The 20,390-nt window shown below is 29.2% G+C and overlaps 1 protein-coding gene across 1 annotated transcript in view; it reads left to right on the forward strand.

Moving 5' to 3' along the window:
• Nucleotides 1–534: 534 nt before the first annotated feature.
• LOC107452113 (homeobox protein MSX-2-like) overlaps nucleotides 535–20,390 on the forward strand; it is a 34,458-nt gene continuing 14,602 nt past the window's right edge. The window contains exon 1 of the mRNA XM_016068424.3: nucleotides 535–793. Within this exon, the coding sequence (XP_015923910.1) occupies nucleotides 580–793 (214 nt within the window). The 5' untranslated portion in view covers nucleotides 535–579. The remainder of the gene's footprint in view (nucleotides 794–20,390) is intronic.

Below are 20,390 nucleotides of genomic sequence, written 5' to 3' on the forward strand. Positions count from 1 at the left end.
CCTCTCTTTAAAAAAAAGTTTTTTTTTCCCTCGTTTTTTTTGTATTTTTAAATATATAGTATCTAAGAAAGAGAGAGGCATATAATCCTTCATTTGATGGGTTGATTTAAAATTGTCCTTTGCATTCCCCCCTCCCTCGCCTTGGAGACACCTCGATAAAGAAATAAAAATGTTTAGCTCAACAACACTGTATATAATTAACAACAATCCACACAGTATAATTAGTCGTTTTTAATTAGGCTCGAAAAAAATTACAATAATATTCTATTATTGTTTGGGAGAAACAACTAATTACATAGGGTTCGAAACGAAAATCGTAATGAGTGGTAAGGTGTCAGTTCACCTGCCACTCTTAGAAATAATCACCGGTTCCTTTGGAACGATATCTTAATTAAGAGTGACATGCATTCCCCCTTTTTGATTGCTCCATTGACGTGCTCCTCCCACAACGAAGGCGTCAACACTCCCATCCAATAAGAGAACTTTCTACCGCCCTCAAAGAAAACACCGTGAAGAAAGATTCCAAACAGTTCGGCAAATATTTTTCATGGAAAAAATGTGTGTTCAAATCCAAGGAATATGCAGCTAAGTTGTAGCGTGGATATGGAAGAGTCGAAATCGTGTATATCTTTTTCTGTGGACTATTTATTAGCAGATACTAGAAAAACACATATTCCAAAACAATTCTCAGTGGACAGAATTTTAGAAGAACGATTGCCGGGACCCTCAATTGATACTCCTTGTTGGTCACATCCTCTTGAATCAACATTTTCTTGGATTCCTAGATCTCCCAGTAAGTTATTCTAAATAATTGGATTCTGTCCTGTATGTCTCCGTGTTGTGTAAACTTAAAAAGTTCTTTCAATTAATCCAAGATATTGTGCTATAAATAGAGATTTATAAAACGATTTTAAAAGCTATGGTAAACAGTCATAAGACATAGCGTAATATTGACTGAGTTATAAATTGATTTAAAAAATATTAATGCAGCAATAGAGAATTGAGTAAATAATTAGAGACTTATAGAAGGATTTAAAAATTATTAGAGAGCATTGCGTAATAATTAAAGAGTTATACAAATGATTTAAAAAGTATTGGTAAGCAACCAAGACACATAGCTTAATATTGAGAGAGTAATTTAAGGAATATTAAAGAGCAAAAGGAAATTCAGTTAATAATTAGAGACTTATAAAATGATTTAAAAATTATTGGGGAGTTACGTAGTAATTGAAGAATCTGGTTGATCGTTTATAAGTATTCGCCAGCAGCAAAAGAACACAATGTAATAATTAGAGAGTAGTAAAAATGATTTCAAAAATATGGGTAAACAACCAAAGAACATTGCGTAATATTTAGAGAGTTATGAATTGATTTGAAAAATATTAAAGCAGCAAAAGAGAATTTAGTTAATAATTAGAGGCTTTAAAGATTATTAAGAGCCTTGCTTAATTATTAAAGAGTTATAAAATAGTTTAAAAATTGGCAAGTAGCAAAAATACATAGTGTATTTATTAAAGAGTTATAAAAATGATTTAAAAAATATTGGTAAGCGGCAAAAGGACATCGTTTATACGACGCCGAAGGGACCACCGAAAAACGTCGTATAAACGATAACGTCGTATAATCGATTTTTACTTCTAAAACTGAAACTAACTCTGTTTTCAGTTAATTTTAATGTTTAACGTGTTGATTTACATAAATTTCTAAATTAGACAAAGCAAAACAAACAAATAACCAAAGAAGAAAAATTGCAGTGAGCAATTTGAATGTATGTTACCTTTAATTATATTTTCTTGCTATTAGTCTCTACAATGCTTTGAATAGCGAGTTGAACTTACTGCTTTCTATGATGCAATTTTAGATTTCTAATCACGGCCAAATCTAATGGCTGAAGCGCACTTGTGCAATTTGCAGGAAAAAAGAGAGCTTTAACATTTTCCAAAATAATTAGTATCGATGGGTGCGCTGGACATTGGTTGATGAATAGCAAAATTTTTCGTTTTTGCCTCTTCATAACATTGTTTAGTTTTTTCAGTCATCTAGTAAAAATTACGGTCGTCATCCAAGCATTCTTGTTGGCACCCTTTTCTGTATCATTCATGTTGGCAAATTACGCCCTTTTTTAAAATACACAAGAAAAAAATTAAATAAACGTGAACAAAATCTAAAACCCGACGTATAACCGATTGTGTGCGTCGTGTAAACGATATATTTTTACATTAAAATGAATAGGAATGATTTGGGACCACACTAAAACGTCGTAGAAATGATCGTCGTATAAACGATACTCCATTGTATTAGCAAATAATGATCTCAAAATATTAAATTAACAAAGGGGAATAAAGATAACAATTAGGGAGTTATAAAATGATTTAAAAATTATTTGAGAACAAAAAAAATAAAAAAAGAAATTACGTAAGTAAAGAGCTTTAAGATAATTTAAGAATGTTAGCAAGCAGCAAGAAGACATAGCTTAATAATTAGAGAGTTATAAAATGATTTTAAAATATTAAGTCAACAAAAGAGAGTCGAGATAATAATTTGAGAGTTTTAAAATCATTTAAAAAATATTAGTTAGCAACAAAATGACAACAGGGAACTATGAAATAATTAAAAAAAAAAACATGGCAAACAGGAATAGTAAATTACGCAATAATTACTGAGTTATAAAATGATTTAAAAAATATTGGTAAGCACCAAAGGAAAATTGAGATAATAATTCCTTGACATGAAATCTGTGTTGCGGCATCGTATTAAGGTTGTTTCTCTGGATATTCCTGAGTCCTGGACCCTCAATCTTTGTTCTGAAAAAGTATAGCAATAAGTATGACAAAAAAAAGAGGAAAAAAACTGATTTGGACTAGCATTAATTTAAAATTAATATTAAAAGAAGTTAAATGTCGATGGTGAGTAAACATTTTTAAGTTTAACCTAATGAATAAAATTAAGTTTTAATTGAAATAATTCGTTATAAAATGTTGCTCCAGACAATAATTCGAGACATTCAACCAAAAAGTAATTGAAAGAGTAAACAAAGTCTTTTTGTCTTTTTTCATCCATAAATAATTATATATCTTAATTATTTAGTTTGTGGATAAGAAAAAAGTTTTATCTGGCATCTCTTGTAACACCGGTTTAAATAAGACTTATTGAAATATTCTGCTCTCTTTTTATATTACAACTTAAATAAGCTGTAATTTATAAAGAGAGAATAATATTTTAATAAGTAATAATTTTGAAAGTTCGTTAAAAAGTCAGTTTCTCAGGAAAATCAGTTGAATGTTTGAGCCATAATATGGAGTAAATTTTTTGCAACTTTAATAGCATGTTAAACTGAATATAGTTCATATTGAACCTTAGTATCATGAAATCAAGTTCAAGACGCACAATAATATGCTTCAATTTGGCATCGTATTAAGGTTGTAGCAAAACTTTATTATGGGTTCCGAAATTTCCAAAAGCTTTCTATTTAGAGGAAATTTTTTTATACCGAATTCTGTTTCACCTAATTTGAAATATAGAAAAAGAGTGAGTTCATGCAAACCTAGAGTAAGCCGTGAAGTTCCTGAAAACAAATTTCAACAAGTCAAAATGCGAACAAATTATCGGAGGAAAACTTCCCTATTTACGTAATCCTAAGTTATCCTTTCAAAATTTGTCTTCATTTTGATATTTTGAAAATTTCTTTTCAGTGTTTGAAACTTCATGGCTTACTCTGGGTTTGCTTGATCTCACTTTTCCTATACTTTAAATTTTGAATTACTTATGGAGGTGAAAGAATTTGCCATAAAAAGTTTCTCCCGAGCTATAACGTCCTCCTAATACATAAGTTAAATATATGAAATAATTATTCCGGTTGGATATTTTATTTACTTGAAGGATACGGAAATTTCTGTGCTCTTTACGAAATAATTTTTTTAGCACTAGATCAGTAAATGAATTTTTCTAACTGTTAGGAGACTCCCTATAATTTTATATGGATATCAGGTTTTCAATTCAGCTACATGTCTTGTTGGTTTTATTTTAGTTTATTTTTTATCCAGGAAAATTTTTTTTCCTCAACCTAATGATAAAAGTAAACTTTAAAAAAGTTATTCAAAAATACCTAAATTTCTGGAGGGGTTAATAAAAAGCCAATATTTAGAAGATAATGAAACACATAAAACGCGTTTTTCATATATTTCTTTACTTACCTATTCTAAAGTTTCATAAAACAAAGATTTTTTACTCCATTTCAGCTTTTTGATACCAAAGAATTTTTCCGAAAAAAATTATTTTTTGATTAGTTAATGAACAAATTTCAAGAAAGAAATATTCATAAAATTGAACTAGTGCTACCATTTGGATTTGAGGCGATGTTTCACCGCGTGCTTTTTATTTATAAGAAATGCAAAGGAAAATAAATAAATAAATAAAAATTAAATAAAATCTTTTGATTTTTAGTTTTACCTTCTTTGAGCTACCGACTACAGAGAATTATTTCCTTGGTGACTTTTTGCTTTAATTCCTGGTTACGATTCTGATTTCGAGTAATTAATTTCAAGCAAACTGATTCCAAGTAAATTGTTGATATTTTTTTCAATTTTTTTTTTTTACATTTTTCTCTTGTAATAAAGTATCTCGCCCTTTGAAGTCTTTTGTAACTCGATGGCATTTTTTAAGCACGAATCTCACGAAACTATTATTAAAATGCGTAGAACACTTTGGAACGTTAAATAAAGCCATAGCAGAATGCACTGAATGATTTTGATTAAAAGTCATCAGATAGATCTTTTTAGAAATTCCTTCTTTATCAAGTAAAGATGTATCAATAATCGAAATGAATTTAGTTGCTGAATAAATGATAAAAAAAAAAATAATTTTTTCAAACGTGAACTAGATTCTCTTTTTGCAAATATTTTACATTAATGTTAGAAGATTTAATTTTTTCAACAAGGCTGACTATTGATCTTCCGTTATATGAAAAATTATGACGAAAAATACCATATTAATAATTATCAACAATTTTACTTTGGCTCCAGTTAGGCTCAAAATTAGCTCAATGTGGGTCCTATAAGAACATGTACCAAGGGATCAATATAGGATGTCGAGATTTTTTAATATTGGTCTTAGAATGTTCTATATAGGGCTAATATAGAGCTTATAGTGGCTGAATGATGAACTTAAAATATCGGGTGAATCTGACAATTCTATATAAGACCGATATTGGCTCTAAAGTGGCTGTAAAATATCGGGTGAATCGGACAATTCTATATAGTGCCGATTTTGGCTGTGAAGTGATTGTAAAATATCGGGTGAATTGAACAATTCTTCGGGTGAATTAGACAATTCTTTATAGAGCCAATATCGGAAGAGTCATGATTCGGGAATATTATTCCAATGAGGGCTTAAGTTATTTTGTGGCTAGGATTTATTCAAGAACATCATGAGATAATTCGCTCACTCTCTCTCTCTCTTTTTTTTAAAGTTTTGAACTTTCTTTTTGTTTGAAAATTTTCAACTAATATGCTCAAAATAAAACATTTAGTGAAAAATGACACCTCAATGAAAAAATGCTCGGTTTTTGTAAGCCTTGTTCTCTCTCTTTGATATATTAAGTGAAACTAATGATCACACTTATTATGTATTTTTAGAATCCTTCTTAAAAATGAAATAAAAAATACTATGCACATTAGGGGTCGCAAATTATATTTACGAGAAGTAAATAGACCGTATAGGTGCAAACATTTATAATTTGAAAAAGCATTTAAAAATGTTTCTCTTTTTACAAAAACAAACCAAGTTGACTTTTCTAAAAATGAGTTAAATATTTTACAGCAGCAATGTATAAGCTTTACAAGCTCTTTAAAGTTGAAAACAATTCAAATATACAAGGTGTCACATGATGATCACCCGTAATATATATTCGAAGATTCCTTGCAAAAAAAAGAAGTAAAAACTATGCTTATTAGGAGTCATTAATAAATTTAAAAAAAAAAAGAAAAAAAAATTGATTAACCACTATTGAGGTTTGAAGGAGTCGAAGGCCAGATACACAATAATTTATCTGTTCGTTAGAAAAAGTCTTTAACCCTCTAGCTGAGCAATTTTTTCGCTTTCAAAATAGGTTCAACAATTGCGTTTATTTATTTATTTATTTTTATTAATTACGTCTTTCAAATCTGCAAATATTTTAAAGTTCAAATGTACAAAAAAAAATTCAAAAGAAAAATTTTTTTTTTCGATGAAGAATTAGATTATTAAAAAAGGCCGTCGGAAAACTCAAATTGAAGAATAATCATATAAGTGTAAAATTTTCACAATATATCTTGGGTAAATTATTATTTATTTCATAAAAAACATAGGTAAACCTATAAACTAATGAAAGTATGCAAAAAACTTAGTAAAACATTTATTATAAATGAAGTTTAGTGTCATAAACTTCAAAACATGGCTCGAGGTATAGTCCTACCTTGCAATCTTTGTACGCGTTTATTCGCGATTTTTTTTTTTTTTTTTTTTTTACAGCGCATTTTGTAATGAGCACGCAAAATGCTGCAAAACTTGCTTGCATATTCCAAGGAAATAGGGACAATTAACACCATCTGTTAACCCAGATCTGAACAACACAGAAAAGCGAAAATGAAACCTTTACGGGAAAAGAGCGGGTTGCACAGTTAAATAGATGGAAAAGATGCATTCTCACAAAAATCGTGAACTTTGCTAATTGATACGCAGCAAGAGGGGAAAATTTTCTCCCTAAAAAAACTCGCTTTAATTTTTTTTAATTATTTTTATTCTTCTTTTGTTTTTATCGACCAAAATAGTTAATGGGGAAAATGTAAACATTCATTTGAAAACGGTTTTTCTCCTTTCTCATTTAAATTTCAATTTTAGGCCGGACATATTTTTTTACTTCATTTATTACTCTGATTCTAAAATTGTTAGTTAAGGACGGATACTGTGTTTACTTAACTAATATATTTATTGCGGAACTAACGTACTGATGCAAAACATGTTGTGTTTTAGTATGTGGGTGCTTGGACACAATAATATTGGAAATTTACGTCCCTTTTACTATTTTTAAAAAAAATACTGTTTGTAACTCTCTTTTAATTGATTTAAAAAGCAAATTTTTACCTCAACTCAAACAAGAGTAAACGTATGTTTCCTTTCACGTATGTACCAAACGTTTGTTCGCTTTTTTCTTTATCTATCTCATTTGTCACATCTGATGTATCTCAAAAATTTTGAGATATTCACTAATACTGATAGGAGGCTAGTTAGGAATCAAAATATACGTTCATAGAGAGCTGCATATGCAATGGCATCATTTAACCATTTTGGCTTCACCGGGACATATATGTCCCGCATATGAAATCTCCACTGGGACATTTGTGCCCTCTCAAAAAATTCGGACAAACACATATGTCCCAGATTCGCTTCCATTAAGTAATATTTAAGTTAATTAATTATTTATTTAAATAGTTAATATATAATAGTTAATTTAGTATTTTATTTCGGTAGTTATTTTTACTTTATTTGATCTGTTAAAGTCGTAATTTATCTTTTCATTGGAAAAGAAAAAACCCGCCTTGAAAGGGTTAAACTTTCTAAATTAGTTATTTTTGAAGAGGTCAGTTATGTGATGTAAGAGGTAATGCCTTTACAGCAACTATCCTTCTTACAAAAAAAAAAAAAAAAAANAAAAAAAAAAAAAAAAAAAAAAAAAAAAAAAAAAAAAAATGCTAAAAACCAAAACATTTATGAAAATAATATAGCATCTTCATATTAATGTTCAGATAAATATTTTCTTCTGTATTGAAGGAAATTCAAACTGCTCTAAACATTAAACCATGTGTGAAGCAAACGAAACGAGAGGCTCAACCGAAGGAAGAGACTGCAGAAAATACTATAATACAGCTGTCAGTTAAGTAGTGGAAGTGTCAGTTAAGACTTTACAGTCTTGTTTCCCCACAACTAAAAACCTATAATTATTGCTACCGTTTGAAAGCCGAAGGACTCAATCCTGATCTTTTGTCTACAGGGAAGGCGAGAATTGTAATTTTTTCAAGTAACTAAAGCTATATTTTTCTCTAATATGCTAAATATAATGTGATGTGATATAATATGAGCGGTTGTAAGTTGGAGCCTCTTAATGTTATTTTCACTTTTTGCTCATTTTGCCTTAACTCGTGGACTTTTAAGGTGAATCGAAAAATTTTTGAACACAATTATAAAATATGTTTATCAAAAGATAATTTCGCGTAAAAAATAATTTTTAATAATGATTATTTATTTCTTATGGCTATTATTATTAAGGACCTAAACATTTTGAATTGTAAGCTATAAATTTTTTTACATAATTATGTAATTTTAAATGATAAGATTTAAAATTTTAACAAAATCTATCAAATAGTATCTGAGTTTCAAAATTTCAAACAGCTACTTGTTAAAATTTCCATTTTTCATGAACTATTTGATCAATTTCGTTCAAATATTGTATTTTTATTTCAAATTAAACAGTTTAAAACTAAATAAATATGTATATACCTTACAATTCAATAAAATTCGTTTCCATTAATAAATAAAGTAATGAATAATTATTAAAAAGAATTTTTTTTACATGGAATTATCTTTGAAAAAGCTAATTTTATAATTGCAAAAATTTTTCGATTAGTGCTGAGCTTAAAACTGATATGGCAAGATACGCTGTAGGTGAAATTAACATTTAGGGACTCAAACTTACAACCGCTCTCCGGACTAAACTATTGGGACTTTATTGGGACAGATTGCGACAGATACGGTACCTAAACTATTGGGACAGATTGAGACTGTTTCCCAACTTTTTCAAAGACGGAAAAATGCATGGGAATGCTAAAAAATTCACCTTTCTGTACTGTGATTCGTCAGATTTCTATTGCCGCTTTTTTTAATCGCAAGATTTCTTTGAAAATAAACATATTTTAAAAAAAATATAAACTAAAAGTAGATTTTGATGTTAACAAATGGGAGATATAAAGAATTTTTTTAAAATTTCACATTTTTATGAATTGCTATCGCAAGGTATTAAATAAATAAATAAAGAGAAAAACCGAATAATTTTTTTTTTTTCAAAACACATCATATAAGTTTAAGCTCTTTGCCAGTGTTTTAGATCACTATATCTACAAGTTACGATTCACTCTTTCAACATATTCTGTATGGTATTCTTGTATTTTTCGACTAATAACAGTTGCATAAATGCTTCTCTCAAAGGTCTTTTGCTACTTCCCTTCAAAAATGAGAAGACATTCAATTTCAATTTTAGAGTGTCCTAAATACAGTAGGAATTTTTAAACTTTTCTTCCGAAAAAAAAAATGCCTGATCTATTTCCAAATAAACCTTGTATTTTCCACCCTTTGCAACGCAACTCTAACTAACAGTAGCATTTTAAACATTGATATTGCTTTTGAAAGCTACGATACTACTGTTTTTGAAAACTCCAGCTCAACGATAAAAAAAAAGCTTTTTTCAAAATTACAAACATTTCGTAACAGTTGTTGTTTGGTGTTTTTACATTTTACTCCATCAGATGGCCGAAAATACAATTTGTCGACTAAGGTACTACAATTCTGGAAAGGTACCATTACAGTAGAACTTTGTACTCCTCGACAAAAATAACTATAGTAAAACCAGAGCCGCGAGGGCTCAGGGGATAGAGCGGTCGCTTTCCAATGAGGTGGACCGGAGTTCGATCCCGGCGATGACTGGTCGATACGAATTCCGCATCCGGCTTGCACCGATCACCTGACGTCCTCAGCGGTAGACGGATCAGGGGTTAGAGTCCCCTTGCCGTCAGACTAACCCTGGGAGGTTCTCGTGTTCTTCCTCTCAATGTAACGCAAATGCAGGTTGGTTCCATCAAAAAGTCCTCCACGAAGGCAAAATTTCTCCCAACTCTTGATCCAGGAATTCCTTTGTCTTCTGGATTGGGTTCAAAATCACAAGGTTACGGAGTTGAACATTAGTAGTCGTGAACCCAAAAATCGGGTCGACTGTTCAGCGACGGTTATAAAATAAAATAAAATAGTAAAACCACAAGTTCTACTTGTTTCGACAATTTGCATAAAATTGCCGTTTACAGTTTCTATCAGAGAGGATGAGTTTGTTTACTTAAGATTTTGCTGTGTCATATTTTCCAAACGTGTTTTTCTGATCCTAGAACTGTAATAATGAAAATAGTAGTGATTTTCTGAGGAGATGCTAATTTTTCTGGAGAAAGTATTAATAAAATTAAAATGTTGGATGATGTTTGTCATTGCATGATGCCAAAGTGATGCCGAATATTTTTACAGATATTTTATTGACATGATAAGCGCTGCTCATAGATACATGCAAGGGATGCATTTACAGGATATTGATCAGCATTCTTCTTATTAGGCTTGGATTCCGAGACATTATCTGATTTTGGACTTCCTCCTTTACGAATGGAAAGAAATGTAATGAATTTACAACAAATGAACTCTGTTTAATAGCTAAAAATTTACCTTTTATTAAACGTGCTGGTAGTAGGTAGTACTGTAAAAACTCTCGAATTGTGATCTCACATCAATCCTTTTTGCGTTACTCGAAATATTCGAGAAAAAGCACAAACCTTCGGAAGTAGGCTGCCTATTATTACCATTTTCAATTTGTATTTTATATTATAACCGTCGTTGAACAGCCAACCCAATCTTTTTGGGTTTACTCCTACTAATGTTCAGCTCCATAGCCTTGTAATTTTGAACCTAATCCAGAAGACAAAGGAACTCCTTGATCAAGTATTGGGAGAAATTTGCCTTCGTGGAGGACTTTTTGATGAAACTAACCCGTATTTGCTTTACATGGAGAGGAAAACCACGAAAACCTCCCACAATTAGCCTGACGGCAAAGGGACTCTAACCCATGATCCGTCTACCACTGTGAATATTTCACGTCAGCACTGTGAATATTTCACGTCAGCACTGTGGTCGGTGCGAGCCGGAATTCCTATCGAACTGCCATCGCTGGGATTCGAACCCGGTTCATCGCATTGGAAGGCGAACGCTCTATCCCCTGAACCATCACGGCTCTTCAATATCTATTGGATTGAATATGTTTCATATTTATGAATAGGTTCGAAATGTTGAAGGCAGAGTCATGATTATTGAAACAATTTTACAAAAAGGAAAAGAGAAATAATTTTGGTAGTTGTACACCGAAACATATTTTATTATTTGATCAAAACAAGGGTATCACGAGTTTAGACACCAGTTAAATTTTAATTTTAAGTCAGAATATTTACTTCGAAATTGCAATTTCAAGGCATCGATTTATTTTAGTTATTTTTTTTATACTTTAATTATTTTTGTTATGAAATATACGTAAATGAGAAACGAATATTATTGTATCAAGTGCATAATAGTATAATTTAAAGTACAGAAGAAAAAAATGATGAAGGTAATAAATTTATTTAAAAAAAGAGAATTTGGGTAAGATCATGATTTCGTGAGTCACTATATACTTCATCATAGTATTTGAGTATTTTTTACACTATTTAATACATTCTCTCTTTAAATATTTATATATTGTAATTGGTATTAACAATATGGGTGCAGACGTGTCCCACTTTCTTATCAAATTCAAACACTCTCACGTATGCCTTAGAAGCCGGGATTATTTTTCTACAGCTAATACCCTAAAATAAATTTTGGAATTAAATATTTTGAATGTAGAAATTAAAAATAAATAGCATGATGACAACAGGAGATTCTGGTATATAGACAAAAGCGTTATTTGGAAGCAAGGAATTTGCATAAATTATTTTATGGTATTGTTTATTTTACTTACGATGTACTATATGATTTTTACAATATAGGAATGATTAAAAAATGAAGCTTTATTTACAAAGTGGTTTGATGAGTGCTGTAAAAAAATCAATCAATAAATATATTGTTTTGATTTTTTTTGTTGTTTCATTTGTTATCAAATAAATTTCTTATGTAATGTTAATACGTTTTACTGTGCATGCCGTTCACTTGCTTTTTGTCTAAATGAAATAAAATTTATATTTCATTTCTAATATTGTTTGTAGATACATTATTTGAATTCGTTGGAGGGAGGGAAGTTTAAAGCATTATAGGAAGCATTGGGCCTCTTATCATATTTACAATGAATGCCAACTGAAATGCGCACTTTGGAAACAGATAATAATCTCCGGCTAATGCTCTATTATTATTCCCATTTCTTATTTGTGTGATAATCCTCGATAGTAATTTGTTATTAGTTTACAATGATCAATCAAATATTGCGTAGATCTTCTAATTAAAGGCTCATTATTTTTTTGCGAAAATGCATTACAGAATTAGTTATTAGTTAGTATTGTGACGAACTCAAATAATAACATATTTACTTACCATAAAACTGTCCAAAGGGTTACTTGAATCAATCTTCTAATATTTCTTATAATTTTTTACTGTTAATAAAAATTCTGACCAACGAAAGTGAAATCAGTTATAATTTTTTCATTCGCTTTGTTAAGATATAAAAACAGAGAAAAAAATCATAAAATATTTTTTAAGTAATAAAAATATACGAAATGTAGTCCAATGTCATGGACGCTTTGTCTCAGAAAAATAAATAATGAAAATAAATAAATAATGAAAATACGGATCAAGTTAAAAATTTTAATTATATTTTTTGTGCATAATGAACCGTCTAAAATAAAACATTTCTTGGACGCTCTGTACATCAACACAATCGTTTGAAAAATTATTTTTTTATAGAAATTTGGAAAACTCAATTCAAATGAAAGACATATATTGAGTGTTAAATTAATAAAAACTGAACAAAATGTCTAAGTGCAAATAAGAGAAAATAAATTTCAAAAATTGCTTCTTTCCGAGGGTATACTCTAAGTCTGAATTCTTACCTTCAGATTTAGAACATGCCGTTGGAACAGTATCAAACCAATATTTTTGTTAAATATAACTCATTTTATCACTTATTTATAACACTCGTATGCCGATTTGAAACTTTTTAAAACCTTTTCATTTTAACCTCAACATCATAGTTAAACCCATAAGTAGATTTGTTTTAATTTAGTCTTCGATCATAAATATATAATTTTTTCTTTTTTAATGGCGGGCACTTGGGGGTTGTCCCATTGGCGACAGAAATGCCAGAACTGCTACTCTTTTCTCGTTNGATACTCTATATATATATATATATGTATATATAAAAGAACTGATATATCAACAGAAATTCAAAAAATCAAAACCTAGTTTTATTTTATGAAACTATGAGCCTCACTTAATTAGGCTTTTATTTGTTTAATCATTGGTTAAAATACCCCCTCCTCCAACGTAAAAAAGACTAAATTACAGTAATTCATAAGGAATTGGATTTTTTTACACTTAATTATTTTAAAAGTAAATCTACAAGAAATTTCAGGTATTTTGAGAAATAGTAAATACTATTAAATATGCATAATTGATTAAAAGGTAAATTTTGAGAGTTTAATAATAATAAATACGGCCACGTTCACTATCACACACAAAGGAGAAAGGACATAGAACGCAGAGAGAAAGAAACACCCATGACCTGAGCAGGATTCGAACCCGTGACCAGCGGTTCCGCAGTCAGGCACGCTTTCCGCTCGGCCACCAGGTTGGCATAAATATATAATTATAATCATAGAAAGTAGAATGAAAACTATTGAAAATTGGTCAAAGTAAAATTGCTATAACTCGTGTTTTGGTTTCAAATTATGAAAAAAAGTTTATGGAATATTCTAAAAGAAAACTACGTATTCTAAAATAAAATATTTTTTTCCTTCATTTTTTACGTGATTTCAATAATAGGTATATTATTATAACTCAGTTGCATGTGAGACATTCGAAGTAAACAGCGCTCTTTTTATTGCCTGGCTATATAAAATTGTTTTATTACTTAATGTGTAACAAATAAGCGTTTTGTTAATTGATGAAATTGGTTGTATTAGCTTTGCTAAAAGAAATCTGAAAGTTATACTTTTGATTATTTCACCAGAATTTTTGTTTTACTACAGGGAAAGGAAAAATTCTGGTGAAATTTCTGCACTTATCTGATAATGAAGTTTCTGGTTTAAAAAAAAAGAGCCATAATTCGGGTAAAATAATATATGGTATTTTAACCATTCATTTGGTAATTTTACCGTTCATATAGTAACGTTCATATTTTCAAGGGTAACAAAATAACTAAAACGAAAATAACAATTTGACTGTAATAAAGCCTTTTATATTAGAGTCAAATTTGGAAACACGTCTGACATTATTTTGAGTATCTCCCCTACTGTCATAAGTTTCGATAGTTGTATGTTTACAAGTTTCCAAAATAACTGTGCAAATTATATTTCTTTTATTGCATTCTCTATGTTTCATAAATATGCTGCGAAAATTGAAAAATTAACCTTTTTAATGACCAACCTCCAAACGATAATTTCTCTAAAATGTCTCGTTTATAAGCATGTAAAACTCCACTGAAAAATGAAGTTAAGAGAGTTACTTAAGAAACAAAATAACAATTATAATAAGTTTTAGGCCAAATCAGCATTCTTTAAAATAGACTAATTATTTTGTAGATAACTGTATATCGTAGATAATTTTCACTCGAAGATAACTATTACAATGGCTATACATCACATTAAGCCTAATTGATATTCTTTAAAGCGGACAAAATATTTTATAGGTTGATATAAATACTACATAAAGGGCCTAATCAATATTCCTTAAAGCAAACTAATTATTTTGTAGATAAAGCAAACTAATTATTTTGTAAATTTTGTAGTTATTTTGTAGGTAGGGCATATATCAATAATGCTAAAACTGATCTTTTTCGATGTACTTTTTCTAAGAAACTACTTATGATATCACTTTGAAATTTTTTGGGGATATTTGAGATTATATCGGTTGTATGCTGTGATGCTGTTTTAGCGTTAACGGGTATACTTTTTGATTTATGAAAGCCTTTTGTTCAAAAATGATGAATGAAATACAGAGAGATGCTGCGAAATGGTTAATCGAAAAAGGTATTATTGGTAGCATTATTGGTATATGCCCTACTAATTAACAGAGCCCCTTAATTAACAGAATCGAATTTCATGATATCCATAGAGAAAACGGTGGAAGATTTAAAAAGGCTCTGACGAAAAGGAATAGCGTCAAAGAAAATATAAATTTATTTTAATGTTATTTCTGTAAGGCGTAGATATTCTGTAGATATTTAGGGAACTACCTACTTTTATTACACTAAAAAATTTTCTTAACACCAAAAATGGTAGCAACTATTTTCAGGTACATAGCTGAGGTGTCGCCTGGGGGCGTACGGATCCCTCCGTACGCCCCCAGGCACGCCCCCGATATAAATCAATTTAATTTATAAAAATAATTTTTTTTTAAAAATTATTTGGACATCCCATAAATATTGTCACCCACCTACTACCTGACTACTTTATACCAAAATGGTGTTCCGTTACAACAAGAACTAATGAGACACAGTGTCGTGAAACACTTAGAATATTCTTTTACATAGCTTGGTGTTAAGTAGTCGCTACCATGTATGTTATTCAGTAACATTAAAATTTATAATTACAGTAAAATATAAAACACACAAGAATCAGTTAAGTTATTTTTGCGATTGAATATACAAAAAAGAATCATAAATTTAGGATGCATACATATATACTAATGCTTAAAATAAAATTAATTCGTAAATCAATCATACGCGCACCGAAGAGTGAATATTAAGACGAATTCGAATTAGGCTTAATAGAGCAATAATAGAGCAGAAGCGAATAGAAATTGTTCAATATAAAATTATTCAATATAGTTTGCAGGGATTTAAAAATTAAAATATAATTATCCATATTACACATCTAAAATCGTGCATAGTTTCACGGCAAACTTTTGTTTCAGTGGTGTCATAGCTAGGACTCGAACCCCCGTTCTGTCGGCCTTGAAATTGACAGATTATCCCCCTATGTACCCATCTGCAATGAACAAAGTGGTTTCATTAGGTGGGCCTAGTTGGTGCGATAAAAATTGTTTAACCATACTAGGTGAAACAATAACAATTAAATAAATTGATATTTAAAAAATTTTCCGAGAAATTTCCGACAGTGCAGGAATATAACATGATAATATATTTAAAATAATTACCTATACAAAATATCAAGTTATTTAAAATTATTAAAGAAGATAGTCGTTTTAGACGATTTTCATCCGATTTACGACATGAAACTAACGGAAACTGATTTTGATTCAGCGATACTCTCATATTACCCTAAATACAATATGTAATAAGATATAATTTTGGATATTCATGTTTGCACTTTTAAGAGTTGTTCATATTGTTGCCATGCGTTAGTTGCAATAATTGCTATCTACCATACTCATTTAATTCCGCGAAACGAAGTTAAAGTTTGAGTGTAGATTGCGTGTGGACGAATTAATGACCCGTTAACAGCAGAAATGGTAAATGTCCATTAAAAGAATTACGTTAACCCAACTGTAGCAATAGATATGTCATTGTGTACACCGCTGTTCGGTTAAACGACAAAATTTATTTGCATTGGCTGAATATTTTGGGAATGATTTGAAAGATAGGAGAAATTACTTTTTAAATAAAAACGCTTAAACACAGTTGCGTGTCATTGTCTTGTTGACTCGTTTTAGAGTCAACATTAACAATTATATTTTTTTAAAAAAGAAACATAAATATAAAACCTATGAAAAAGAAATAAGTCAGAAAGTACCTTAAAAATTTCTTTAAACAACGTTATAAATAAATTATTATCTCCCTCAAATTTAAAAATTATTGACAAGACTTAAATTTTAAAAAATAATAAAAATATTTTAATTACTTACGAGTCGATTCAATTCCGTCCAATGCGAAATGAATGTTGTATTCCCTAAAATTATGGAATCAATTTTCGAAAAAAATTTCTGTTCTGCTTAATTCCTCTTGTTATACTACGTATTTTGATATTTATTTTTAAAATTAACAATTAAAGTTAACAGTACTTAAACATTTCATTTTTGAAGCTCTTAAGCTTAAGTTATTTTAAATTATTATAAAATTTGTATCAACTATAGTGAGCGAAAAAAAGTTTAAAACGAAAAAAAGTTAAAAGTTTCCTTTTCAAAATTTCAATTAGTTTCAATTTTTAAGGAAAGTGTATTTTCAGTTCAATTACTTTAGTTTCAATTTTGAAAGTATTTTATCCTCTCCAGAAACAGTTTAAATTCGTCGAAAAGTTCAATTATTCGTAAAAAGTGCATACTTACATAAAAAGATGCTTATAAACGCAACATTAAATCACTGTTAAATAAAAAAAAAAGAGAAAAAAAGGGATAAAAACGTTAAAACTTTTACTTATTACTACTGTTGGAAAAAATTTGGCACGGATATAAATAAACCCTTTTTTAGAGTGTGCCTTAATTATTAAATTATGAAATGTGCCATCAACCAGAGATTTCCCTTTAGGGTTAGAAAAGAACAGGGAGCTTTCTCATATAAGAGGGCATTTGAATTGTACAAGGGAGTTCACGTTCATGAAAATTCATCAAAATTTTTATTATACAATAACTGCATTTGATCCTTAAACATTTTTAAATTGCTTTCTTATCTTATTTTACATGTATATTTCAAAAAGTAATTCTCACTCATTAGCGAAATAACAGAAAAATTTGAAGTTTTTGAAAAACAATTAAAGACAAGCTAAAAGACAATCTTTGCCTATCAAAAAAAAGTAAATTTTAAAAAGAAAAAAGATTGATTAATAAACAACTTAGAAGCTTTTTTTATATTTCAAACTGAAAATTATCATTAAGTATACATTTAAAACAGCATTTTTAAATAAAGGGTATTAATTAAAAAAATGGTAAAATTTGAAATCGCTAAAGAAGTCATTAATATAAACTTCCGGAAAAAAAAAAGAATTTAAACAAAATTTATTTAGTTGAAAATAATTCTAACAAAGTAAATGTTTGTAACAGTAACCAGAATCAAATACTTGATTTATTTCGAATTCTAAGTTTAATTAAATTAATTTTTCTAAAGTACGATTATTATCTAACAAAGAATTAATTTTTTTATAAAATGGAATATGTAAACTAAAAATAATAAGTGCACATAATTTATCTAGATGTACGAGTATATATTTGTATTTATTTGTGAAAATAAGACATAATAAATTTTAAATAAAACATTATAATAGGTTAAATGGATTTTAATATTTTTTATAAAAGTAAAATAAGAAAACAATATTTTTTTGAAAGAGTAAATAAGGGAAAAATTTCAATTTTGTACTTTTTCCTAAGGAAATCTCATCTCCGGCTAACAATCAAATCTAACAGAGCAAAAAAATTAATCCAAATTTTTGAAAGAAAAAAAAATTGATGTAAATATCAATAGGGTTGAATATCATGCGAATTCAACTATATAACTAGACAACATAAGAAAAATCATATAAAAATAAAGGAATGAAATTGCGAATTTAAGTTATCATTATTAATTAATTTTCATTAAAACAGATGACTGAAAAAACAACTTTTTCCTGAAATATTAATATATAAAGGCAGTGCTTTTAAGGGATGACAGTTTATTTTTACAAAAAGTGTAAAGAGGGCGCATTTATAGAGATCAAAGGGCAGGCAGGGCGGGCCCCCCCTTCTAAAAACGTTTAGGGAGAACACTGCTATCAGTTCCATAAAATGAAATAGTGGTGAGTAACGGAATGTGATATCGCGCTGTTAAGAAACTACTTACTAAGGAACTAACTTTGAAAAAAAAATGTTTTAAGTGCAGGATGATCGTAAATTATATCATTTACTTCAGTTTTTAGAACTCATATTACTAAGAGCAATTTAACAAATGACAATTAGATAGATAATGCGAAAGTTAGATTGTAAGCAAAAAGTGTCTGTTATTTTTTTTTTTTCATTCAAAAGGAAACTGGAAGAAAATTTTTTTTTTAGAATCGTCTATTTAAAGAATTTTTTCTTCTATTAGCGGAGAACCACACTGTGATTGTTTCAAAAAATATGCTAGTTTTATTGAATTTTAAGATCGCATAATAGATCAAAACATAAACCTCGTACTCCGAAGTGACATACCTGTATATATATGTATGTATATAGTATACATATGTAAGTATAATATATATATATATATAGTATACATATGTAAGNTATATATATATATATATATATATTCTATATATATATTCTTAAAAAAATAAACAGTGGCTTTTTGCCAAAATATTTTAAGCTTTGTTTAGAGTGAAATAGCAAAGTTTTTCGAACTCCTTTTTTTCCCATAATGTTAAATATTATACCTTTTAAATTAAAAATATCAAAAGGTTTTGTAAATTTTTATTTTGGTGTTTAGTCACTAAAAGAGCTAAGGTTACAATAAGTTTCTAAAGACTTAAATATTGAGGAGATTAATCAGATTCTCTATTAGATTAGAAGATTTAATTAATTATAGTATATATCTACATTTTTTAATTAAATTTTAGAATAATTGATTATGAGATCTCGGCTGAAAATCCTCTCTTGTCTTAAAAGTTTTCAGTCAAATGTTTCATTTTCGCTTTCTTTGTGTTTCTTATTTTTACCACATTTTTAACGATAGAGTGAATTGACAACACTCTATCACTTTTAAGAAAAGAGAAAATTAAAAATTCACCTTTTTAGAATGGGAGACAATGTACTTAAAATTAAAAAGTTCGGCAGATTTTCTCAAAAATAGAAAGCGTCATGAAATGTATGACATATGTTTACACTGTAAAAAATGGATACTCAAATTTTACGAAACTTTCTTCGTTTTTGAAGAAACCATTTCTTGGTTAAGCTCCGAGCTTACATTTCGTCAAAGTGACGAAATAAAAATCGTCATTTCTTCGATGGAAATGAATTTCGTCAAAAATAATGAAATATTTTATGGGGAAAAAGTAGTATTAGTTATTGGTTACCCCATAGTATCCAACGAGCGGTGTTGTTATTTTAGCGTAGGCACCATGCACATAGATCAACGTATCCCCAGCAACATAAGGACAGATAGAACAGAGTGACAAATTGCATCTATGTCCAAAGCGGGATTCGGACCAGGAATCTTCCTGATATGACGACAACTCCTTCACCCCCATACAAGCCAATCGGCTAATTTTATTATTCTTGTTTCGATCGTTTAGTCTTCATTCTACTTAACAATCTCCCACATTTCACTATGATGAGGTTCCGAATAGAAGAAGCATTTTCGTCATGTATTTGAGAGTTCGCTTTTCGTCACAAATTACGTGACTTCGTGACGAATTGATTCTCAAATTTAATAAAATACAGCTCAAGGATTGCTGAATCACCAAAATTGA

This window comes from Parasteatoda tepidariorum, chromosome X1 (assembly GCF_043381705.1).
Source record: "Parasteatoda tepidariorum isolate YZ-2023 chromosome X1, CAS_Ptep_4.0, whole genome shotgun sequence".
Taxonomy (NCBI): Eukaryota; Metazoa; Arthropoda; class Arachnida; order Araneae; family Theridiidae; genus Parasteatoda; species Parasteatoda tepidariorum.